Consider the following 27,300-nt stretch of genomic DNA (forward strand, 5'->3'; position numbering starts at 1 on the left):
GCTGTGCTTGTCCTTGCTCTGTGACCTACCTCTCTAGAACTCCCTTAGTCTCTATTTCTCTTTCTGTAGAAGCAGACATGGCAGGTAAACCTAACACTCATTATTGTGGAGAGTAATAGAAATACTGAACTTTTTGAACAGCATAGTACTAACAATTAGCAATGTCCTCAACTTCCGATGATGATGATTTAGACTAAAGAATAATAATCTAATGATCATAATATTACAGTTAGACTTTGAGGAACACACAAGTAATATGGATATCACATGCCAAGTGATTGACTTGCTTTATATTATTTAGTTCTCATAGGAACCTGAACAGGTAGATTCTAGATTCTGCCATTATGTTAATTTTATAGAGGTTGAAGGTGAAGTTCGCAAAGGTTCATTAACTTTCCAAAGATGACCCAGCTCTCTGGGAATAGAGCTAGTGTTGAACTCATGTCCTTATTATTCAAGTGTCAATCCACTGACCCACATTTTTGTTCTACCCAGCCTTCTTCTCAGGCAGTTGAATGATGGGTCTTATGCTCCCTCAGAAGCTCCTTGCTGTCTGTAACTGCTTTATTATAGACTGGTGGTAGAGAAGCCCACCAAAATGGGGAATGGCACAACTGTCCAGGAATTCATCCTGGAGGGGTTTCCTGCTGTCCAGCACCTGGGGGAAGTTCTCTTCTCAGTGCACCTGCTGGCATACCTGGCCTCCATTACAGGAAATGCAGTCATAGTCACCATCACTTGTGTCAGTACCCGACTCCAGACACCCATGTACTTTTTCCTCAGCATTTTTTCTTTCTTTGAATGTTGCTTCATAAGTGCTGTTATTCCTAAGTTGCTGGTTATCTTTCTTTTAGGCAGGCAAACAATTTCCTTTCCTGCCTGTTTTATACAGGCCTTTGTCTTTGTATTTCTGGGAGCCTCAGGTTTCCTTCTCATAGCTGTGATGTCCCTGGACCGGTATGTGGCCGTTTGCAAACCTCTACATTACACCACCATCATGAGCCTGAAGACTTGCTTTCTCCTTGTCACTGCCTGCATTGTTACGGGCTTCACTCTCATCACTGCTCTGGTGGTAAAGGTTTCCCAGCTGTCCTTCTGTGGTCCACGGGTCATCCCTCACTTTTTCTGTGATCTCGGCCCGCTGATTCATCTCTCCTGTTCTGATATCAGATCTATTGAAATGCTGGCCTTTGGTCTGGCTTTGTTTATCCTTTTCACATCCCTCATCATAACCATCATTGCATACAGCAACATAGTGGTCACAATTGTGCATCTCCCATCAGCCAAGGAGCGACAGAGAGCTTTCTCCACCTGCTCATCTCATCTCATCGTCCTCTCTCTGATGTATGGCAGCTGTGTCTTCATATATGTGAAACCAAAGCAAGCGAGCAGGCTGGACTCCAACAGAGAGGCTGCTCTTGTGAACACAGTGGTGACTCCGCTGCTGAACCCTGTCATCTACACCCTGCGCAACAAGCAGGTCCACCAGGCTCTGAGGGAGACTATAAGCAGAATGAAAATATCAAAATAAGAAGAAAATCACATGGCTTCTGAGTCAAGGTAACAGAGAACCATTTGTATAAATATGGCTTGATGAATCTATTGTATATAATTATAATACACCAATAAAATTAAATTAATTTTTAAAATATGAAACCAATTTTCTTCACTTAACCTATATATGCAAAACCCCAGGAAAATGGCAATCTCTATTTTCTCATGGGTATATTTTCTTTGTGGTACTTATATATCTTCTCCCTCAATATTCCACATATTGACAATAACAGACTCTAATTGCAAAACCTTTTACTGAATTTTTGCTTGTCCCTCTGATATAAACCATGTGCTTGAAAAAACCAAAATATATTAATTTTATGCTTTTATTTCACTTGTCTGTAGTCACAAACATGTTTCAACAAGACTAATAATTATGTATACCAAATGGCATTAGAATAATTCAAGTGATAAAGAGATTATGTATTGAGTTGTAGTTATGATGAAAATTGTGCCAATGCTCAGGCCACATACCTTCTATACCTAGCCCAAGAAGGCCATAGTACCCCACACCTGGGGATACATATGTATCTCAACAGATGTCCTGCTTGTTAATGTTATTGACCCTTCACTCAGCTACACATGTATGCATTATTCCCATGCTGTAAAGAAAGAAAATTATTTTGGGGACTTAGCCCAACCTCTAATGAGAAGAAATAGTCATGGCAAACCAAAGTTGATAATATTCTTATTTTTCTAAAATTATTTATTCTAACTGCAGTACTTCAGAGCTATGTTTGATTATGATTACTATCCTAAAACAATCACTATGGAAGGTGTGTGTGCATCATAGGAAGGGAGCATTTATTCCACATTCACATGATTTTTTCCAAAGAATCAAGGAGATAAAATCTCAATTATTTGCTTAAGTACTTTGTATTACTAATGAAAATAATTAAACATTATTTAACTAAGATTCCATCTCACCCCAATTAGAATGGTTATTATCAAGAATACAAGCAACAATAGGTGTTGGCGAGGATGTGGGGAAAAAGTTACATTCATACATTGCTGGTGGGGCTGCAAATTAGTGCAGCCACTCTGGAAAGCAGTATGGAGACTCCTTAGAAAACTTAGAATGGAACCACCATTTGACCCACCTATCCCACTCCTTTGCATATACCCAAAGGACTTAAAATCAGCATACTACAGTGATGCAGCCACATCAATGTTCATAGCTGCTCAATTCACAATAGCGATTGTAGAACCAACCTAGATACCCTTCAATTGATGAATGGATAAAGAAACTGTGTACATATACACAATGGAATATTACTCAACCATAAGGAAGAATAAAATTATGTCATTTTCAGGTAAATGGATGCAGTTGGAGAATATGATGCTAAGTGAGATAAGCCAATCCCCAAAACACCAAAGGCCAAATGATCTCTCTGATAAGTGGATGATGATACATAATGGGGGTGGGAGGGAGGCAAGAATGGAGGAAGGATGGATTGTGTAGAGGAAAAAGAGGGGTGGGGGGAAGAAAAAATAACAGAACGAGACAAACATCATTACCCTATGTGCATTTCATGTACAACCAGAGAAACAAGTTGTACCCCATTTGTTTACAATGCATCAAAATAAATAAATTTTTAAAAATCTCAATTATTTGCTTAGCTGCTTTGTATTACTACTGAAAATAATTTAACATTTTAAAATAATTAAAAATTCTTTCCTGGTGGATTTGTGTTATGAACTACAAAGTTTGGTTTTTTTTTTTATTGCTATCCTCCTTTCACACCAACATTTCCATTAAGTGATTTATCTATGTATGCTTTTAGTTCTAAATTCCAGGACAAAAATGTGTGTGCCTTATCTCAGATTAAATTGCTCTAAAAAAATTAGCATTGCTATTTTTTTTCTTAACCCAATATCTGATATTAGGTAATCACAAATAAAATTTTATAGAATTCTTCCTACATCATGATTTCATCATCCTTGACCTTGAAGTTCATATTAAAAGTACAGATTTAATGTTATTGCAAATGGAAAATTATAGAAATAGCTTTAAAAAATCAGATATGTGTCATGATCAGATCAATTTTATATTGCCTAGTGGTGGAAATTGTATGAAAGAGATCTTTTCAAGATCAGGGAAGTAAAGTAGGTAGAGACTTGACTGTGGGCACAGAAGCTACAAATCACAAATTAGGAGAGAGAAATTGGTGGCCTAAACAACTGGCAGTGGGAACAGAATACAAAGAACCAACAGTTGACTCTGAATCATTTTCCCCTAGACAAACCCTGGGTTCTAAAGTCTTCATCTTCTCAAGCAATTTATCTTACCCATAAAATGAAGACATTGAGCCAGTCAGTCTCTAGAGTGCATGTGGAAAAAGTCACAGGTACATGGAACAGAACATCATGTTATATTAAGTATGGGCAATTTTTACTTGTCTGTTTTATAAAAATAAAATTCCTCACAGGAATAGAATCAAGATGCTACAGGAAAATGTAAATAATGTCCCACTTGGAGACTTACTACTGAAAAACTATATTGAAGTGGTTGAGATTCAGCAAGTATAGAAATAAATCAAGCCAAGACATTGTCACCAAATTACTGAGAAGAATATAAGTCTCCCCAAGGTTTTAATATTTGATAGTTTACTATGCTTAAAGTAATAAAGTATACTATATATTATCTTGAGATAATATATAATATATTATATATAAAGTATACTATATATTATCTATGATTGAAGAGTGAACAAAACAAATAGAAATATTAAGATCAGATCCAATAATTGAACCTATGTATCCAGAGTGGTCACTATCTACCATTGAAGGTACCCAGTGAAGGATCAACCCTGATATCAGGGAAAACATTTTATTGAGAAAAATATCCCTAGCTAATTCTATGTTAAAGATACTATCAATCATAATTTGATATCACTTGTGACCTCACAAAAAAGGGGAAATGTACTTGTTAAGCTTATAATTACCTTTCTCAGAATGGCTTAAAATGAAGTACACCAATAATTAGGAATAAATTTAATCAAAGAGGTGAAAGATTTCCACAACAGAAACTATAAAACATTGATGAAAAAAATTGAAGAGGATATAAATAAGTGGAAAAATATTCTACATTCATGGATTAGACAAATTAGTATTGTTAAAATGTTCATAATACCCAAAGCCATCTATAAATTCAATGCAATCCATATCAAAGCAATGACATTCTTCCACATGATAGAAAAAAAATCCTGAAATTCATGTGGACCCACAAAAGTCCTGGGTAGTCAAAGCAATCTCAAGCACAAAGAGAACAAAACTGGAGACATCACATTAACCAATTTCAAAATAAACTACATGTTATGATAAGCAAACAGCATGGTGGTTGCATAAAATCAGACACTTAGACCAATGGAATACAATAGAGATCCAAGAAATAAATCAACTCATCTGATACTAATTGATTTTTAACCAAAGTGACAAGAACACACATTGGAAAAAAGGTCAGTCTCTACAACAAATAATGCTGGGAAAATTGGTCATCCACATGCACAAGAATGAAAGTAGACCCCTATGTCTTACAATAAACAAATATTTACTTTAAAGACTTAAGTAGACAGTATAAAGCTACTTGAAAAAAACATAAGAAAAATGCTTCAAGATATTAGAATAGGCAAGAAATTTTGGAATAAGACCCCAAAAGTACAGGCAACAAAAGCAAAAACGGACAAGTTGGGTTAAATCAAACCAAAATGCTTCTGTACAGCACAGGAACCAACCGAGATAAGAGAGATAAAAGAGAATCTACTGAATTATAGAAAGCTGTCAAACTATACCTCTGATAAAGGGTTAATATCCATAATGTATAAAGAACTCAACTCAATAGCAAAAATAAATAAATAAATAAATAAATAATAACCTAATTTAAAAACAGGTAAATGTACATCCACAAGAATATGGTCCTAACTAGAATAAGCTATATTCCATGCTTGCATAATTATATCAAAATGGATTCTAGTGTCATCTATAACTAAGAAGAAACAATAGAAAAACAAGCTTGAAAACTGTAACAATTCAAAGTTAAAGTGTTTTTGTGTAAGTAGAAGATGACAATGTGTCATTGTTGAAAATTAGTTTATTTAATTTAGATTATATGTAACATAATGAACTATGTTCTGATTTGAATTTACGTTTTAATGTTGATAAAACTTGACTAGATAAAAACTTTATTTTGTGTAGAAAGAAGAAAAAGAAGTTGGAATTTGAAAAAAAATGTACACAAATCTGAAGTTCTGGATGCTCTCTTATATATTAGTCTTTGGCTTATATGTCTTCACATACCACAGAATGCATAGTCACACATATGTTATATTTTATCCTACATTGTTAAAATAGTAAAATTATCTTTAATTTTGCTCATGATTTCCTCAGTTTCTTACTTTCAAATGTTTTTGTTTAACTTCTTTTTTCCCTCATTTGATTTGCTAAACAGATGGTCTTTGAAATTTTCTGTTTTGCAAGTGTACATTTTCACCAGTGTGTATAATTTTTTAACTTCTGTGTATGAGTAATATAACCTCTCATACATTATAATATTATGTGAGCAATAATTAAAACACTTTTGAAAGTTTAGACTAAAATTATAAAATGGGCAGACATTTATTTAACCATAATTATAGGCTCCATTAAAGAATTATAATTACATCTATAGTTGAAACATTGTATCCTCATATCCATTCTATCCAGTACACATCATCCTGGTTATAATTATAATTTTGATATTGTTATTACTATTTAAATAGCCTCACCCATTTCTTAGTGTCTGTGACTTCATAAGTGAAAATAAATTATATTATATTGAAATAACCATGACTTTACTATTAGAATTCCATGGTTTCCTGAGCAATACATTCTACTTGACATTAAAATTATTCTAGTGTTAAAAAAGACAGGCAAGTGGCTAATAGGTGCACGGAAAACTGCTCAACCTCAACTAATCGTCAGGAAAATTAAAATCAAAAGCACAATGAAATATCACCTTACTCCTGTAAGAGTGGCTGAATATTAAAAAGACAAAAATGACAAGTGATATCAAGGATTATGGAGGGAAGGTAACACTAATGCATTGTTGGTGGGAATGTTAATTGGTATAGCTATAATGCAAAAGAGTATGAAGGTTCCTCAAAAATTAATAGAACTACCAAATGACCCACTAGTTCCACTAGTATACCCAAAGGAAATGAAATCAGTACGATTAAGAAATAACTGCACTCAAAAAAACAAAAAACAGAAAGTAATAACTGCACTCCCATGTTCATTGCAGCACTGTTCACAGTACCCAAGATACAAAACCAACATCTCTCCATCAACAGAATAATGAATAAACTGTGGTGCATATATATGATGAAATAGCATTCACCACTTAAAAAGATAAAATCTGGAAATTTGAAACAATGTAGTTGAAATTAGAGAACATTATATGAAGTTAAATAAGTCAGACACAGCAAATAGAAACCCCATGATTTCACTCAGGTGTGGAATCTAAACATGTTGATCTCCTAGAAATAGTGAAGACAATAGTGATTAACAGAGCCACAGGAAGGGTAGGTGGAGTGGGAGGATCTAGAGAGGTTGGTCAAAAGGTACAAAGTTACAAGCAGATATCTGGGAGTAAAAAATTCTGGCATTGTATTACAATAGAGTAACCATATTGTTTATTTAAAGAGCTAGAAGTGAAAAAATGGAATATTTCACCACATATAAACAATGCTTCAGAGGATGGATATGCTTTATCATAATTTAATCATTATATATAGACACATATATTATATATATATATACATATATACTAATGAAGAAAAATTATCTCTTAATGTGCAATTCAGTAGGTATATTTACAAAGCAGCATAAATAATTTCAGAATATTTTTATCAATTAAAAAAGAAACCTTCTCCCCATTAGCAGTCTTGTCCCATTCTCCTGTTCCCCCAGCCCCTGGTACCATTAGTCAATTTTCCTTTACTATGGGTTTGCCTATTTGGGATGTTTCATATAATGTGGATTTTTGTATCTGGTTGCTTTTATTTAGAATAAAAATATCAAGGCTTATCAGTGTTGTACTTTCTGTTTGTCATTTCTTATACTGCTGCTCTTAAGAGGTACTTTTATTCATTGTCTTATCTACAGAGTCTAACAGCATGATACAATGTGACAAATATTAAGTGCTTAATAAAATTTTGTTGTTTATGAAATGCATGTGTGATTTTTATTGAGGCAAAATTCATATAACAACCATTTTGAAGCATATAATTCAGTGGCATTTAGCACATCAGATGTTTTTACAACCATCTCTCTGGTTTCAAGAACAATTTTACCCCAGAACACCTTGTGTCCATTAAGCAATCTGTGCATATTCCTTCTTCCTCCACCTCCTAAAACTTACTAATCTGCTTTGGGTGTCCATGGATTTGTCTTTTCTGGGTGTTTCATATAAAGGGAATTGTGTAACATGTGGCCTGATCTGCCTGGATTTTTTCAAACTAGCATATATTTAAGGTCTATTAACATTGTAACATATATCAGTACTTTATCCTTTTTATAGCTAACTTATATTCCACTGTATAGAAATATCTTAATTTGTCTATTCATTTATCCATTAATAGATACTTGGGTACTTTCTCCTCTTTGACTATTACACACAATGCTGCTATTAACATCCATATAGACATATGTTTACCTTTCTCTGGGATGTATACTTAGGAGTAGAATTGATGTTAACTATGTTAACTATATTTAACTATTTATTTTTAGCACCACTAAACTGTTTTCCAAAGGATCTGTACCATTTTTTGTTTCCATCAAATAGTCCAGGAGTGTTCCGATTTCTCTATATTCTCAATGGCACTTGTTATTTTCCATTTGTCTGAGTACAGTCATTCTAGTGGGTGAGAAATGGCATCCCATTGTGGTTTTGACTTTCGTTTCAGTAATGACTAATAAGGCTGAGCACCTTTCATGTGTTTTTGGTCTTTTGTAACACTTTTTCAGAAAAATAGCTATTGAAGTTTCTTAATCATTTTAATTGGGTTATTTGTGTTTTTATTTTTAAGTTGTAAATGTTGAAAGAAATTTATCATAAACCTGATAAGAAACTTGTTTCTGGAACATATAAAGTATATATAAAGTATAATGAAGTATATGTTAAAAATTTCTTTTTAGCTTTATGATTTGCAAATGTTTCCTCACATTTTATAAAATGTATGTTCACTTTCCTGTGTCCTTTGAAGGACAATCTTTTAAATTTTAATGAAGTTTAATGTGTCTGTTTTTCTTTTGTTGCTGCTCTGTTAGTCTCATATCTAAGAAACATTTGCCTAATTCAAGGCCACATAGATTTACAAGTATTATCTTCTGAGAATTTTAAAATTTAAGATCTTACATTTAAATCTTTGAACCATTTTGAATTAATCTTTTTTATGTATGGTGTGAGGAGGAGTCCAAATTATTGTTTTATTTTTTTGGGGGGGAGGAGTTGCTGTCCATTTTCCCAGTGTCATTTGTTGAATAATATGCTTTACCATTGACCTAAAATCAGCATATTATAGTAATACAGCACATTAATGTTTACAGGACCACAATCTATAATAAATAAGCTATGGAACCAGCATAGGTGCCTGTCCAAAGATGAATGAATAAAGAAAATGTGGTGTATATGTACACAATGGAGTGTTACTCAGTCATAAAAAATGAAATTGTAGCATTTGCTAGTAAATGGCTGGTACTGCAGGCTATCATGCTAAGTGAAATCGGCCAGAATCACAAAGTCAAACTTTGAATGTTTTCTTTGATGTGCAGAATCTAGTCCAAAATAAGAAAAAATAAAAGAAGCCCACTGGCTGCTCTGAAAAGCCATCTTTGCATTGTTCCTGGGTCCAGCTCCTTGCTCGCTGCAACTACCTCCGCTGCCGTGGACTCCAGCAGCTTTATCGCCAGAGTCCCTGAACTCTCGTTCCCTCCTTAACACACTGCATGGGCTCACCGGCGTGCCCCGTGTCAGACGCGGCCGTGGACACTAGCTCCGAGATCACCACCAAGGACTTAAAGGAGAAGAAGGAAGCTGTGGAGGAGGCAGAGAATGGACGAGATGCCCCTGCTAATGGGAATGCTAATGAGGAAAATGGGGAGCAGGAGACTGACAATGAGGTAGAAGAGGAAGAGGGTGGTGAGGAAAGAGGAGGAGGAGGAGGAAGGTGATGGTGAGGAAGAGGATGGAGACGAAGATGAGGAGGCTGAGGCAGCTACGGGCAAACGGGCAGCCGAAGATGACGAGGATGATGATGTTGATACCAAGAAGCAGAAGACCGATGAGGCTAACTGGACAGCAAAAAAGGAAAAGTTAAACTAAACCTAAAAGGCCGCCGTGACCTATTCACCCTCCACTTCCCGTCTCAGACTCTAAACCAGGTCACCTTGGAGCAGAGAGGCGCGCCAGCCCACCCCCCGCGGGCAGTGCCACCCGCAGATGACACGCGCTCTCCACCACACAACCAAATCACGACGTGAATTTGCAACAGGGGAGGAAAAAAAAGAATCAAAACTTCCAAGGCCCTGCTGTTTTTTTCTTAAAAGTACTTTAAAAAAGGAAAATTTGTTTGTATTTTTTATTTACATTTTATATTTTTGTACATATTGTTAGGGGTCAGTCATTTTTAATGATCTCAGATGACACCAGTGTTCTGTGACCTACTTCTGACTTTACTTGTGGTGTGACCATGTTCATTATAATCTCAAAGGAGAAATAAAAACCTTGTTAAAAAAAAAAAAAAAGCAACAACAACAACAACAACAACAAAAACCCAATCTTATTCCTAGCATTCCAGTAACTTTTTTGTGTATGTACTTTAGCTGTACTATAAGTAGTTGGTTTGTATGAGGTGGTTAACAAGGCCAAAGATAAAAAGGTTTCTTTTTTTTTTTTCCTTTTTTTGTCTGTGAAGTTGCTGTTTATTTTTTCGGCCTGTTTTATGTATGTGAGAAACAATGTGGTCTAACAATAAGCGGGGAATTTTATTTTGCTGAGTTGTTCTAAAAATAAAAAAGAAAAGAAAAGGCAGGACAAATTCCATCAAAATAGAAGAAAAATCAGTGGAGCAGAAAAAAGGGATTAAAGGAGAAGGAGGAGGGATGGTGTGAAAGAACAGGGAACTGAATCTCACATAACTTTCCTATTATGTATTTAAATATACTACAGTGACTATCACTATTATGTATATCAACAAGGCACTTATTAAAAATATCCAAAAGTATATAACAGAAAGATCAGTAGAGTAGAGGGAATGAAACAAGGAGAGGGAGCAGAGGAAGGAAAGGGGGAAATAACGAGGACTGAATTAGATCAAATCATATTCCATGCTTTATAATCATCAAAATAAATTGTAATATTGTGTATAACTATAAAGAAATAATGTGAAGATTGGGGATGTCAAGGTTTTAGTCTCACTGAAATCTTGGCTAATAAAATTAAAACAAACAAGACAAGGTTCAAACTGGCCACATTGAGAGTATTTCCTTGGAACTCCAAAACAAATCAATTCTGACTTACACCAGCCCTGTGGACAGGGGTCAAATAAAAATAAATCCAGGCTTAGTAAGGACAGAATTGACAAAATGTTCATTTATTATAATAGTAAGACTAATCTGCTTGAAGGATCTATAAGCGGAGGAGTAAGCAGGGCTAGCAGAAACCTGGCTAGGAAGAGGAGCCCAAGGTGGAAGTGCTCAGATCATAAAATAACATGCTTCAGTAGGAAATGTTTCTGCTGTGATCATCCAATTCTCCACCTAGTGTTTGCCCAGTCCTTTGGACCAGTCAAAATCTCAGAGTCATATAAGGTAGAGTAAAGCCTTACCAATAACTGGTCAAGTGAGGACTATCACAAATCAGTGGATAAGTAGTGGGCACTTGTGAGCAATAGGTAGTAGTAAACCTTTTTGCTGTGGACCCTCCTCTAGGGGGTCCTCTAGATTCAGAGAGAAGACCTTTTTGGTTGACTGACATCCAGTCAACACTGTTCCAATAGGATACATCCAGGGTATTAATTACTAGTTCATCCCCTAATTCTGTAAATGGGAAAAGATTCTCAGGCTGTAGTCAGAAATGAAAGGTCAAGTGGATATGGTGGTGCACACCTATAATCCCAGCCACCTGGGAAACTGAGGCAGGAGGATTGCAATTGGAGGGCAGCCTGGGCAATTTAGTGAGACTTTATCTCAAAAATAAAGAAATAAATAAAAAGGGTTTATATGGGAATAGGAAAGTCAGTAAAATGAGGTGGACATTACTCTCCTATGTTCTTATAAGAATACATGACTGGTATAACTCCACATCATGTACAACCACAAAAAAATGGGAAGTTATACTCCATGTATGTATGATATGTCAAAATGCATCCTACTGTCCTGTAGAAGTAAAAATAACAAACATTTTTTTTTTAAGATTTTAAAACCAGTTTTGAGATATAGCCAAGTGGTAGAATGCCCAAAGTGTTCCACAGTACTAAAAAAAAATGTTTAAAATTTTAATAAATTAAAAAATAAAGTATCAACGAAATCAACAAATCTTTAGTTAGAGAGAATTAACCAAGAACCAGAATCATCCTTCAATCTGTGAATTTTAAATGCAAAAATGATGCTAAAAAGGAAAATTTGGTAAATTGAATGTTATTAAAATGAAAATATTTTCTTTGTGAGAGTCCTTGTTTTTAAAAGTTAATCTCAAAGTTTGCATATTTCTTCCATTTGCATAGCAATTTTGAAATAAAAATATTTAAAAAATGGAGAACAGAATGATCATAGCTGGTTTGGGAGACCTGAAGAGACAAACAGAAGCAGTTATGTAAAGGTATAGGAGCAAACTTTGGTGTTGAAAATGTCCAGTATCTTCACTCTGGCTTGAAAGAAAAGTCCAAATGTGATGAAATTATGAATAAGTCTACACACACACACACACACACGTAAATGGGAGATCTGATAAAAAGTTTTGATGTACTGTATTAATGTCAGTATCTGGATTGTGATATTAAATTATAGCTTTTAATGGGTGAAGCATATACAGATCTATTTTTTACAACTCCCTGTGACACTACAAGTATTTCAATACAATTTTTATTTATAGAAAAATTGATACTTTTGAAATTTTGTCATATTTTATACAGTGTTACATTCATTACTACAAAATGGACAATTAATTTTATATCATAGTAAACAAAAATATTAACATCAAATGCTTAAAGGAATGCAAAAAATGAATTACTCATGCATTAGTGGTGAGAAAAATGACACAGTCATTCTGGAAAGCAACTTGTCATTTTGTCATAAAACTAACAGGCAACTACCATACAAACCAAGAATTACATTCTTAGGTATTTATCCCAGAGGAAAAAAAGATCTTATGTTTGTACAAAAACGTGTATACAAATCTTTACAAAACTTTATTTGGAAGAGCTAAAACCTGCTTAAAGCCCATATGTCTACCAGGCAAATAAAAAAAAAAAAAATGTGGCACCTACATATTGTGGAATGATCCTCAGTAATAAAAAGGAATGAGCTACTGACAACAGTAGTTTGGATGAATCTCCAAATAATTACGCTGAGTAGTCCCAAAGACTACTTCTTGTATGTGCATACACACATATAGATACACACATATACATTAATGTATATATTTTATTTAATATATACATATCTTTTTTTTTAAACTGGAAAAGTCACAGAAATGGCGAAAAGTAGTTGCAGCAGGAGATAAGTGGGTATGGCTGTGAAAGGCTATAAAAGATCAATAGGAGGCATCTTTGTCAGGATAGAAATGTTGTCATCTTGACATCATCAATGTCAATATCCTGGCTATGACATTTTATTATATTTTGTAAGATGGTCCCATTGAAGGAAACTAGGTAAAGGTGACATGGGATCTCTCTATATTAGTTCTTCAAACTGTAAGTGAATGTACACCTATCCTAAAATTAAACATTTAATTTTGTTTAGGACAAATTAGGGAAAACCCACCCTCTGAGAACCAAGTTTTATTCAATGGGATACTGTCTATATTCTATACTCAGAATTCTGTCTAGCTGTTCAGAACACTTCACAAAGAATTGTGTAATCTAGTGTGGACTTTGTGACCCTGAGTGATACCCAGGTAAAGGCATCCTATGGATACCTTGTGAACATAGTTTATTTTTCATAAAGAGTGCACAGAGCAAGGCAAGTTGAAATGATAGAGTCTCCCATTGGTTCTTATGGAAACTTTCTCCAGCTGGATTGTTTGTCTACTAGATTGCTGCTCAGAGTTCTGAAGTAAACATCTAAATCAGTCAACGGACGAGTTTTGCAGTGCTGGGGATTGAACTAAGCCCCTTATGTATGCTAGGCAAGCACTCTATCATTGAATCACATCTCCAGCCCAGCCAACACTCTTGAAAGTCTAAAATTCTTATGAGATTAAGCTTTAGTGCAATTAATTGCAAAATCAAGATGGAAAGGAATATATGCACTAATATCTGATGCACAGAAAATCAAAAACACACCATGCACATGGGGACTCAGGAGTGAAAAAAACACTTCTTGATGAAAGTGTAAACACATTACTTGATTCGGTTTAACTCATTTTTCATTATCAATGCACACATTTTCCTTGTAATTGTTTCTAATTAGGAGATCTTCTATTTTTTGCTGTATGAAATATCAACCAGGATTTAGCTTTTCCTGAAAGATACTGACTGACACCTCTAAAATCACAGTAGGAGAAAATTTCTCTTAGATGAGAAGACAGAATTTGGTGCCAGGCCCACCTATCATCCAGCCATCAGAAACATCAATTGGCAGCATAGATTACAAGAAAAAGCACAAATAAAAAGGTTTCATTTTGTTTATGTTTTTAAAAGTGTTAAAGCAATTTCATTAATAACATTTGCCAAAAGTGAAAGATGATAAAGTAAAAGTGCCAATCTTAACTACCTGGAACACTAAGCTATTTATATCTCTAAGAAAACAGACCCAAATAGGTAAATTCGAAAGCTTACTACTTGTTAATTTACATAAACAAAGACAATGAATTGGCATTAATTCTCACAAGGCTATTGTATTCTGATTTTCATAAGCAATTTTCTTCTAAACTTTCAAAACATGCTTGAATAAATACAGTGTAAATAGAGGTTTATATATTTTTTTGTAGGTATCAGAAAATTCAAGTTCAAGAATGAGTCATGAACATCAATTGTTAAATCTGATAACACTTTTATTCTTAGCCTAAGGAGTTTGCCTTGCAGTCATCCCTCAGTATCTCTGGGGGATTGTTTCCAATGCCTCCGTGGATACCAAAATCCATGGATGTTCAAGTCCCTCAGTAAAATAGTATAGTATTTGTTTATAAACTGCTCGGATAGTCCATATCCTTTAAATCATTTCTAGATGGTTTATAATATCCAATACAATATAAATGCCATGCAAGTTGTTGTTATACTGTATTGTTTAAGGAAAAAAATGACCAAAGAATGTACGTGTTCAATACACACATGCAACTTTTTTCCAAATATTCCTCATCCAGAGTTGGTTGAATGTACAGATGCAGAACACACCAATATGGAAGATCAATTATTTGATTTGTATATGTCAGCCTCACCATAAATGTTCTCTGAATTAAACTTATATAAGACCAATGAAAAAAAAGCAAGGAAGATACTTTCCAGCACAATATAGGGAACTATCTTTCAAACAGTGAAAGGAGATGCAAGATCAGGTAGCTTCCATCTAAGTGAAAGTTCACATAAGTTAGGTCACTATATGTAGGAGTTCTATGGAGCAGACTTACCCCAGAGTAGGAAATTGAAGTAGATGGACAGATTTAGCTTTCCTAGAAAGCTCTTCAATCCTATTTCTGCATTTTCACCCTGGACAGAAAGTCCCTCAGAGCCTGGTGGACCTGCTTATTGCGCAGGGTGTAGATGACAGGGTTCAGCAGTGGGGTCAATACTGTGTTCACAAGAGCAGCCTCTCTGTTGGAGTCCAGCCTGCTCGCTTGCTTTGGTTTCACATATATGAAGACACAACTGCCATACATCAGAGAGAGGACGATGAGGTGAGATGAACAGGTGGAGAATGCTTTCTGTCGTTCCTTGGCTGATGGGAGACGCATGATTGTGAACATTATGTTGCTATATGCAATGATGGTTATGATGAGGGATGTGAAAAGGATAAATGAAATCAAAGCAAAGGCCAGAGTTTCAATAGATCTGGTATCAGAACAGGAGAGATGAATCAGTGGGCCGAGATCACAGAAAAAGTGAGGGATGACCCGTGGACCACAGAAGGACAGCTGGGAAACCTTCAGGATCAGACCAGTGATAATAATGGAGGACACAGTGTAGCAGAAAAAAACTAGGAGGAAACAAACCCTCAGGTTCATGATGGTTGGGTAGTGTAAAGGCTTGCAAATAGCCAAGTATCGATCCAAGGACATCACAGTCATGAGGAAGAAAATTGTTGACCCAAGAAATAAAAAAGAAAAGGCTTGTGTGAGACAAGATGTAAAATTAATTGTCTGCTGTCCTAAAAGAAAGATGGACAGCAGTTTAGGAATAACGGTGGTGATGAAACAGAATTCACAGAAAGAAAAACTGCTGAGGAAGAAGTACATAGGTGTTTGCAGGCGATGGTCAGTCCAGGTGATGGTGATTATGAACATGTTTCCTGTGACAGAGGCTAGGTATGCCAGCAAGTGCACCAGGAAGAGGAGCTTTCCCACATGCTGAACTGCAGGAAACCCCTCCAGGGTGAACTCTGCAATGGTTGTCTCATTTCCAAGCCTCATGTTTTCTCCAATTCTTTGTCTGTCATCAACCCTCTTTCATCTGTTAGGCAGAAAATACTACCACCCATTAAGAAAGGATTTAATGGATAGTCACTCTTCAAAACAATGATGACAGCAACAAAACTGCTTGTGGTTACTATTCTGAATGACTTGTTTTCTATTTTTTAAATAATTTATTACGAATTATGTTGAACTTTTCCCATTGTCAAATTGTATATCTTGAACATTGATTTTTCTGGTATTTTCATTTTTGTTTGGTTGTTTTTGAGAATAATTTTATAAACAATGTAACTTTTGTGAAAAATAGTATTTTGGAAATACTTTGTAAGGTAAGAAAAATGCAGTATGAAAATCATAATTTTTTTCAGACAAAATATACAGCTAGTGGATGACAAAGGCGAACACCCCACAGAAAATATCTTTTCATGGTGTAAAAATATTAGTTTCTATATTTATGGGATATGCATTCTATGGGTCCTCATATGTATTGACTGCAGCTCTCCAATAATTGGGCAAAAATCCATGCTATGTTGTCATGCTCCAACCCAGTTATTTTTCTGAAATCTGTTTAACCTGAGTCCTTTAACCAAGGCCCATGAGTATGCAAGAAAGCTCACAAGTATAGAATCTCATAATTATCCTGTACACAGATTTAAAAAACTATGTCTAGAGATGGGAAAAAATTGTTATGTAAGTTTATTGTTCAAGCTCAATGAATAAACATACAGGAGGCAAATCAGTGTTCCTTTCATTGTACCAACCTCATAGAATGGAAGTGTTTCCTTCTGCCATCAGTCATAACTTGCACATTCCTTTCTCTGTGAACATCACTGTTACATTGGAAGATTCTGGTGTAGATGGAATCACACCTAGATGCTCCTAGCAATCACCAGAGAAACATTAATATTTTTAAGCTACTACCCAGCTAGAAAGCAGATGAAGTGATATCGAATCTGGTGAAATGATTCCACGAATGTTTTGGAAATCAGGCTCTAATTAATAAGTCACTGTAATTAAATTGTGTTTGATGTGATTTTTTGATTTGGCCAAACCTATTGCTTTAACTATGTATGCTCCACAATAGTAGCTTAATCATAACCAGTCTCTGGTTTAAATATTTGAGACATTAGATTGCAAATCATCCCCATGGTCAGAACTCACCAAGGAGTAGTTCACTGGGAACAGAGATTCCTTATTGATGTGCTGCTTTTATCTTCCAACAAACCAGGTTCATTCTCCTAGATTCAAGGATAGGAAAAAGAAAAAAGAACACTCTTAACTGAGATCTACCCATCCTTGATCTATAGAACAACCAATGGATGTCTTAAGTCTTATTTGGAACACAATTATTAAGGCTAGTTGTTTTGAAGGAAGGCAGAAATTTCCATCAGTGGAACACTGTCAGTTTTCCCTGTGGCAATCTGGCTGATAAATCCTAGGGCATGGAGACAGTACCAAATACCTCAAACCTGTGCCAGTATTTGTGGGTATGGTTATTTAGAATTCCTGAACATATTTTTGTTCATTCTATAGTGCATATTTAGTCACACTGGGACATTTATTTTGCATGGGGCATGATGATACAGTCCATCAAGAACACCAAACTTGGTTGGTTGTGCATCCATACCAAAAGAGACTCAGGAAAAGAAGACAATGAAGGTCAAATTTCCTTACTCGTGGACCTGTTTGTTCATTTTGCTTCAATTTTTGGGGGGAGGTGCTGGGGATTGAACCCAGGGCCTGTGCTTGCGAGGCAAGCAATCTACCAACTGATTTATATTGGCAGCCCCAGGTTGTTGTTTTTTTTTTTTTTTTTTGCGGTGCTAGGGATTGAACCCAAGGCCTTATGTTTTTGAGGCAAGCACTCTACCAACTGAGCTACATCCCCGGCCCCCATTTTGCTTCGAATAGTGTGGCCCACCTTTCTGAGTTGGTGAGGATCATTGCAGTCATAAATGAAAACTATATTTAAATGACTCTATGCAATATTGGTACAGGATATTTGAAAATCATCCATGAGGTCACACAAATTCCAAAAGGACAAACTCCTGGAACACTCATTAGAGGAGTATAAAAGAGGAAGTAGGAACTAAAAATCACAATTGATACCCAGGAGACCTTTAATTGCTTATTGTCAGAAATAGAACATTTAGGTAGAAATTTATTGTTAATTACTATTTCAGTGCATATGGAAACATACTGTCATTCTCAATAATCTACATGGTCCTCTGTGACAGTTTTAGAGGTAGATTTTGCATCACTGCCCCAGGGGTATAAAACTTGTAAAATCACAAATTATGTATGTCAAGAAAGTCTTAAGCATCAGAGATACTTTTTACAATTAAGTTGTCCTTTTTTAAAACTCTTTAATCTGGCATTTTATTTATTGAGATATAATTTGAATATTATAAAATGCCTTTTTTACATATGTAAACAGCCCTCTCACCACACAAATCAAACTATAAAACAACTCTTTCACCATAAATTTCCTCTGCCCTTCTCAGTCAGAAAATAATTCATTTATATCAACAAAAAACACTTTTGTTTGTTCTTGAATGGGATAGAGCATGCATTTCTTGTTTGACTTTTGTTGTTCAACATGTTTCTGAGATTCCTCTACGCTCTTTCATGTGTCAGTGATCTATTCTTTTATATGCTTCGTGGTAGTCTGTTGTTGCAATATACCATTTTCCATCCTTCCTTTGGAGGACATTTATATCCTTTCCATTTTGGGGTTATTACGAATTAAAGATGCTATGAATATTCTTGGACAATCTTTTTGATGATATAAGCTTTCAGTCTCTTTGTTAGAAAACTTGGAGTGAAAGTGCTAAACTGACAGACTAGATCTCAACAATCTTAAGAAATCCTGAAACAGATTCCAAAATTGGATTTAGGCTCTCAAGAGCAATGCATGAGAAACCTAAGTTGTATCATATTCTCACAAACACTCTTGGAAGCACTCTTGTTGATGTCTAGTAGTGTCTTTTGTGTGTGTGTGTGTGTGTGTGTGTGTGTGTGTGTGTAGCTATATAAGGACTGAACCTAGGGTTTTCTTCATGTTAAGCACTACCATAGTAAGCTCTACCACTGAGTTATACCCCAGTTGTCCAGTGGTATCTTATTTTGGTTTTGCCTTGCATTTTCCTGGTACTGCTAATGTCAAACACCTTTTCATATGTTTATTAGACACTTGAATTTCTCTTTCATGAAGTACCTGTTAAAGTCTTTTACTCACTTTTAATTGCCCCACTCCCTTTTTTCTTTACCCTTAGGATTTCTTTTTATATTCCAGATGTTTGCCTATGTAAGAAATCTAGTTGGGGCATACTTTTAAAATTTTTTAAATGAAGTATTGAATGGGCAGAATTCTTTTTTTAATTGGATGAAATCCAATGGATCAAGTTATTTCTTTTGTGGTTAGTAGTTCCATCTTCTGCCGGGGAAATCATCACCCTCCCCAACGAAAGAAAAACATCCTGTGTTTTCTTCCAGAAACTCTAACATATTTTAAACATTTAAGTCTATAATCTTTTCCAAATTAATGTTATATGCACCACCTGAAGTAGAGTTTAAGGTTACTGTATGAATATCTAGGTGCTTTGAACACATTCTTGAAAGATCATTTTCTCCCATCAAAGTACATCAAAATTAATCTATACATATAGGCCTATTTCTGCACTGTTTATTCTGTTCCTTTTGTGTGTTTTTTCATTCCTAATACAAATACTATACTGTCTCAATTTATGTAGTTCAGAAACATTTCTTCCTGCTGCATTTCTGTCTATGATTAATATTATTTTTAATAATACCAAATATTTTCTTAATATTTGATAATGTTCAACAGTCACACCTGGAATTTTCTTTGCAGGAAGATTTTTTCCCACTTTTTAAAATTGATGCATTATAATCGTACATACTGATGGGATTTGTTCTTCTGTATTCATACATGCACATAATACAACAATATAATTTGGCCAGTACTTCCCCCCATCCCTCATTGACACATTCCTTGGTCTCTTTTCACTACTGATCTCCTTTTGATTTTTACGAGATCCATCCCCTCTGTTGGTTTCCTGTTTTTCCCTCTGGTTTCCACATATGAGAGAAAACATATGACCCTTAACCTTCTGAGTTTGACTGATTTCACTTAACATGATGACCTCTAGTTCCATCCATCTTATTGTAAACGCCATAATTTCATTTTTCTTTGTGGCTGAATAAAGCTCCATTGTGTACATATACCACATTTTCTTTATCCATTCATCCACTGATGGACATCCAGGCTGGTTCCATAGATTGGCTATCATGAATTGTGCTGCTATAAACATGGGTCAGCATTTATAACTGTAATATGATGACTTTAATTCTTCAGGATAAATACCAAGGAGTGGTATAGCTGGGTCATATGATGGTTCCATGCTTAGTCTTGTTTTTTTAATACCTAGACTTGAGGAGCCTCTATACTGATTTCCATAGTGGTTATGCTAATTTATAGTCCCACCAACTGTGTGAAAGTATTCCTTTCTTCCCACATCCTCTCCAGCATTTATTAGTATTTGTATTCTCAATGACTGCCATTCTGACTGGTGTGAGATGAAATCTCAGTGTAGTTTTGATTTGCATTTCCCTAAATAGTAATGATGTTGAGCATTTTTTGTATTTGTTGGCCATTTGTATTTCTTTTGAAAAGTGTCTGTGTAATTCATTTGCCCATTTATGAATCGGGTTATTTGAATTTTTGGTGTAAAGTTTTTTGAGCTCTTATATATTCTAGATATTTAATCCTCTGTGAGAAGAGTAGCTAGCAAAGACTTTCTCTCTTCTGTGGGTTCTCTCTTCATATTTCTAATAGTTTCCTTTGCTGTGCAAAACCTTTTTAATTAAATGTTGTCCCATTTATTAACTCTTAGCATTATTTGGTTAGTTTTAGGGATCCTACTGAGAAAGCTGTTGCCTGTGCCTAAAAACTGGAGTTTTGACCCTACATTTTCTTCTAGGAATTTCATAGTTTATGTTTTATTCCAAGGTCTTGGATCCATTTTGAGTTGTTTTTTTGTGCAGGATGAGAGACAAGGGTCTAGTTTCATTCTTATACATATGGATAACCAGTTGTCCTAGCACCATTTGTATAAAAGATTGTCTTTTCTCCAATGTATGCTTTTGGTTCCATTGACAAGGATCAGATGACTGTATATGTGTGGGTTCGTCTCTGTGCCTTCTGTACCATTGATTTAGGTGTCTGTTTTCATGCCAGTAGCATGCATGCCGTTTTTGTTACTCTAGTTCTGTCATATAATTTAAAGACAGGTACTTTGATATCTCTAGCATTGCTTTTTTTGTCTAATATTTCTTTACCCAAAATATTGGGTAAAAATATCTGTGTCTTTTGTTCTTCCAAATGAATTTTAGGTCTAGTTTTTCTAAGTTCTGTGAAGTATGTTATTGGTATTTTGATGGGGATTGCATTGAATCCAAATTTTCTTTTGGTGGTACGACCATTTTAGTAATATTAATTCTGCCTATTCATGAACATCATGAATGTGGGAGGTCTTTCCAACTTCTGAAGTTTTCTTTAATGATCTATAGTTTTCATTGTATAGGCTTTTCACTTCTTTGGTTAGATTTATTCTCAGGTATTTTACTTAATTTCTTTTGGAAGGTATTGTGAATGGAAGTGTTTTACTAATATCTTTCTCAACAGAATAGTTGTTGGTATATAGGAAAGCTATTGATTTTGGTATGTTTATTTTTGTAACCTGGTACTTTGCCAAGTTTATTTATTAACTCTAGCAGTTTTGGATCTTTTAGGTATTAGGATCATATCATCTGAAAACAGTGATAATTTGACTTCTTCCTTTCCTATTTTTATGCCTTTTATTTCTTTCTCTTGCCTAATTTCTCTCATTCGAATTTCTACCACTATATTAAGTAGGAGTGGTGACAGTGGGTATTCTTATCTTGTCTCAAAAACTGTTTCAATCTATTTCTTCTTCTGTTAGTTTGCTAAGTTGAATCTGTGAAGGCAGTAGTCCATTTCATCTTAGTTATCAAATTTACTAACATTAAGTTGATCATTATATTACATTATTGCTTTTTTAGTATCTGTAGGATTTGCAGTGATGTGCCCTATCAGTCTTGACACAATTATTATTTTTTCCATTTCATTTTATCTTGACCATTCCTATTAAAAGTTTAAAAAATTTAAGAATCATTTCAAAGAATGAATTTTTACCCTTTTGTTTTCTATTTAATTGATTCATCTATATATATATGTTTATACAAGCTTACATGCCTACTTTGTATTTAACTTCCATTTCTTAACATCAAAAGTTAGAAACATAAGTAATTTACTTTATACATTCTTCTTTTCAAATAATAGTATTTCTTTATACTACAGTCCATAAATCATGATATGTTGTATTGTAGTTTTGTTTTTTTGCAACATATTTTCCAATATAATCTCTAATTCAAGAAATTTAGACAATTTTTAATATCCAAATATTGATAATATTCTAGATAAATTGTTATTGATTTCTTATTTAATTTAATTTTGATTGGAGAACATATTCTGCATATTTCAGGCCTTCAAAATGTTTCAAGATTTATTTTATAACCCACTATAAGATCTATCTTGTTGAAATTCCCATTTGCCCATAAAATAATGTTTATTCTGCAGATATTAGATATAATTGTGATTATTAATTAAGTCCAATTAGTTAAGAGAATTGTAAAAATATTCTAAACCACTACTAACATTTTTGTGCTTTTATCTATAAATTACTGAAGCAGTGATGTTAACACCTCTAACAATGGCTATGGATATTTTTTGTCTTCTTTTACTTCTTTCGATTTTTCTTTCAAGTATTTTTAAGTGCTACCATTATGTACATGTACATGTGTATGTGTGTGTGTGTGTGTGTGTGTGTGTGTGTATGATTTTGTATCCTATATTTTTTGCTGAGGTACTGGGGAATTGAACACAGAGCATTGTACATAGTAAGCAAATGCTCTATTACTGACCTGTACCTCAACCTTTTTTATTTTAATTTTGAGGCAGATTCTCCTTAAGTTTCTCCTTAAGTTTCTCCTTGAATTTCTGATCTGCCTATCTCAACCTCCAAAAGAACTGGGGTTACAGTTGTGCACCATACAGCATGGCTCATTATTACATGTCCTTGATTATTTCATTCATTTATAAATTAACCCACTAACCTATAAAAAAACTTATTGTTATGAAGTCTATTTTATTTGATATTACTGTAGTCACATCATCTTTCTTTTGACTGGTTTTTGTTTTTTCATTTTAACCTCTCTCTGTCTACATATTTCAATGTTAAGCTTTAATGAGTACTGAAGATTTCCTTTTCACCCAATATAGTAACCTCTGCCTTTTAATTAGAATGCTTAATCCATTTACACTTAATGTCATTGTTGTAAAAGTAGATTAAACCCTATTATCTACATGTTTTCCACTAGTACCCTCTGTTTTTATATTCCTTCATTTCTTTTTTGCTATCTTATTTTGAATTAATTGAGAATTTTAATATTCCATTGTAATCAGCTTGATTGTATTTTAAACAGTTTTGTTGAGGTAGCCTTGATAAATAATGAACTATACTTATCTGTTATATTTTGACATATTTAAGGCTCAATTGTCTAGGTGAACAGATTTAAACACCTGTAAAATTACCACAACAATAAACATAATGAGAATATACGTCAACCACAAAATTTCCTAGTGTCCAATTGTGATGATTCCATTTTCTTTGTTGGTTCTCTAACTATAACAAACCACATTTTGTCACTCAAATTGGCTTGTTATACATAGATAGTGTCTTTCTAAAATGCATTACAGGGCACCAGATATTGTCCTTCATCTTCGAGTCTTCAGATACTGAAATCAGTCTTGTAAACTAATGAAGTCAATGGGAACTTTCAATCGTAACTAAAGACATTTATATGCCTTCATCATAGTGAGAATTAGAATTGTGAAGATTTCTATTTATATACAGAATACTCAGTATTGAAACAACTGTATTGGTATTTTTGGTAATGTTTTGATATCATGAAAACTATGTAGATGTAAATTTCCTTCAAAATTCAGTATAATAACCATGTTACATCTGTCCTTGAATCATTTTGATATTCTTAAAACTAATGAATTTCCTTCTGTTCCCCTCTACTTACCATAAGTAGATACTTGAAACCGTATCTTTCCAGTTTTAAGATTTCACATGCAACAAATAAAGTCATGCATTTGTGGGTCTTCATTAAAACTTTTCGAGTTCTATTGATTTAAAACTAATAAGGAAAGTCCAGGGAGATATCATCTCAATATAAGAACTATTAGAACTTTCAGATTGGATTATTGGATAAATTAAATACTACTTTAAGGATAAACAAGTAGAACCTGAAAAATGATATATATGCAATTTTGTATAGAAGATATAAATTAAAATTTTCTTTCTTTCTTTCTTTCTTTCTTTTTATTGTAAACAAATGGGATACATGTTGTTTCTCCATTTGTACATGGAGTCAAGGCATACCATTTGTGTAACCATAGATTTACATAGGGTAATGTTGTTTGATTCATTCTGTTATTTTTTTTCCTTCCCCCCACCCCTCCCACCCCTCTTTTCCCTCTATACAGTCCTTCCTTCCTCCATTCTTGCCACCCTCCTTAACCCCAACCCTAAACCTAACCCTAACCCTAATGCTAACCCCTCCCTCCCCCCATTATATGTCATCATCCACTTATAAGCAAGATAATTCGTCCTTTAGTTTTTTGAGAATAAATTAAAATTTATATAAGAATTAAAAGGGAGTTTGATCACATCAAGGAGAAGGTTTATTACTCCTCTGAGAAGTTGTGGTTCTATTTCTGCAATTGCACTCTGGACAGAACATCCCTCAGTGCCTGGTGGACCTGCTTGTTGCGCAGGGTGTAGATGACAGGGTTCAGCAGCGGAGTCACCACTGTGTTCACAAGAGCAGCCTCTCTGTTGGAGTCCAGCCTGCTTGCTTGCTTTGGTTTCACATATATGAAGACACAACTGCCATACATTAGGGAGAGGACCATGAGATGAGATGAGCAGGTGGAGAAAGCTCTCTGTCGCTCCCTGGCTGATGGGAGACGCATGATTGTTACTACTATGTTGCTATATGCAATGATGGTTATAACCAGGGATGAGCAAAGGACAAATAAAGCAAGGTTGAAGAACAATATTTCAATAGATCTGGTTTCAGAACAGGAGAGATTTGTCAAAGGTCCAAAATCACAGAAAAAGTGAGGGATGACATTGGGGCCACAGAAAGATAACTGGGAAAGCATCACAACTGGAACTAACATAAAGAGGAACCCCAAAGCAAAGCAGCCAGAGACCAGCAGGAAACACATCTTTGGGGTCATGAAAGTGGCATAATGTAAAGGTTTGCAAATGGCCATGTACCGATCCATGGATAATACAGACAAAAGAAAGAAAACAGTTGCCCCCAGAAAAAGAATGATAAAATCTTGTGTGAAGCAGGCAGCAAAGGAAATTGTTTGTCTCCCTGACAGAAAGATGGTCAGCAGTTTTGGAATAACAGTGGTTATAAGGCAGCATTCCACAAAGGAGAAACTACTGAGGAAGAAGTACATAGGTGTTTGGAGACGATGGTCTGCCCAGATTATTGTGATTATGGTCATGTTTCCCATGACGGAGGTCAGATATGCAAGAAAGTGTACCAGGAAGAAGATGTGACCCAAATGCTGGACTGCAGGAAACCCCTCCAGAAGGAACTCCTGGACTGTTGTCCTGTTCCTTAGTGGCCCCACCACCAACTTTTCCATTTCTTCAGTCAACTGTTATTGAGTTCTTTTGCAGTGTCATGACTAAAGAATGGTGAACATGTAAAATAATCATGCCTTGGCAACTGGGTTTGTTCATTCTTTTAAAACATTGTACTTAATGTTATGATTTTTGCCCACTGTTAAGTAAAAATAAGTGATTTTTATCTGTGACTATCTTTATATTACATGCATCCTAAAGTACTGGATAAATAAGAACTGTACATGTAGTTACTCATTTTCATAAAGAATAATGTAATTCTAACAATATTAGTATTTTCCTCTATAGTTTATTGCCGAGTTGGAAAAAGTCTATCTCTTTTAGTTAAATATTTGATCATGCAATATATTTCTGGTAAGATAACACATCATGCAGCCACAAGGTGAATACTGTGAAAAGAAAATTATACCTTAACAAAACAAACTGTGGCAGTGAGTATAGTAGCTCTATGGTAGAAAGTTTTTTTAGCATACGTAAAGAAGCCCTGGGTTTAATGTTCAACACTACAGCAAACAAACACAATAAACTTATGATCATGGTCTGCCATCACCTTAAAATATTTCTTTACCCTATCTTGGTGTTTGTTTCCATATTTGGGGCCATAATATTCTTAGAAGGAAAATTTTCTGAGGTTCCAACTGCAGCCCTCTGATTTAGCTTAAAGGAGTCACATACCAACACTAATCAGATGGTTGGGAACAAAGCCCAGGTCTTTTTGATTTAGATCCTTAGATAGATCAGTAAAAAATAAGTATTTTACCTTTATACCATGCTAAATGGTCAGTCTAGAGGAGAATTTCTATCTTCTGATCCTTCTAGTTCATATATTTATGGAATACCTACAAAAAGAAAAAAAAAAAAAGAAAAGAAAAGAAACAGAAAGAAGGATTGCATGACTCACTCCAGCAATTGTTTTCTGACACATTCTTCCTCTTATTATTTACAAAGTAGAATAGGTATTCTACCCGCTTCAAATTCATAAAATTCTCTTTTATGAGCCCTTGTCATTCTGGTCAACTAGTATTCTGAGATCTCGGAACTAGCTGTCTGATTTAACCAAATGAAACACTGTTACATTTTTAGTGTGAGATA

The 27,300-nt window shown here is 34.7% G+C and overlaps 3 protein-coding genes and 1 pseudogene across 4 annotated transcripts; 2 read left to right on the forward strand and 2 right to left on the reverse strand.

Moving 5' to 3' along the window:
* The first annotated feature begins 556 nt into the window (after positions 1-556).
* LOC124975502 (olfactory receptor 49-like) lies at positions 557-9,496 on the forward strand. Of its 2 annotated transcripts, none has more exons than XM_047538189.1 (2): positions 557-1,560; positions 9,364-9,496. In XM_047538189.1, exon 1 carries the CDS (start codon positions 599-601, stop codon positions 1,529-1,531), a length of 933 nt encoding a protein of 310 aa, XP_047394145.1. In that variant the 5' UTR covers positions 557-598; the 3' UTR covers positions 1,532-1,560; positions 9,364-9,496. The 2 variants fall into 2 exon arrangements, with proteins under 2 accessions (XP_047394145.1, XP_047394146.1); XM_047538190.1 differs by lacking the exon at positions 9,364-9,496 and adding an exon at positions 5,749-6,003.
* Positions 9,497-9,537: 41 nt separating this feature from the next.
* Positions 9,538-10,234, forward strand: LOC124975503 (prothymosin alpha-like; annotated as a pseudogene).
* A 5,202-nt stretch (positions 10,235-15,436) lies between these two features.
* On the reverse strand, positions 15,437-16,375 carry LOC124975515 (olfactory receptor 6C74-like). Its single transcript, XM_047538198.1, has one exon. The coding sequence runs from the start codon at positions 16,373-16,375 to the stop codon at positions 15,437-15,439; it is 939 nt and encodes a 312-aa protein (XP_047394154.1).
* An 8,878-nt stretch (positions 16,376-25,253) lies between these two features.
* On the reverse strand, positions 25,254-26,210 carry LOC124975516 (olfactory receptor 6C4-like). Its single transcript, XM_047538199.1, has one exon. It carries the CDS (start codon positions 26,208-26,210, stop codon positions 25,254-25,256), a length of 957 nt encoding a protein of 318 aa, XP_047394155.1.
* Between the last annotated feature and the right edge of the window lie 1,090 nt (positions 26,211-27,300).

Source organism: Sciurus carolinensis, unplaced genomic scaffold, assembly GCF_902686445.1.
Source record: "Sciurus carolinensis unplaced genomic scaffold, mSciCar1.2, whole genome shotgun sequence".
Classification (NCBI taxonomy): Eukaryota; Metazoa; Chordata; class Mammalia; order Rodentia; family Sciuridae; genus Sciurus; species Sciurus carolinensis.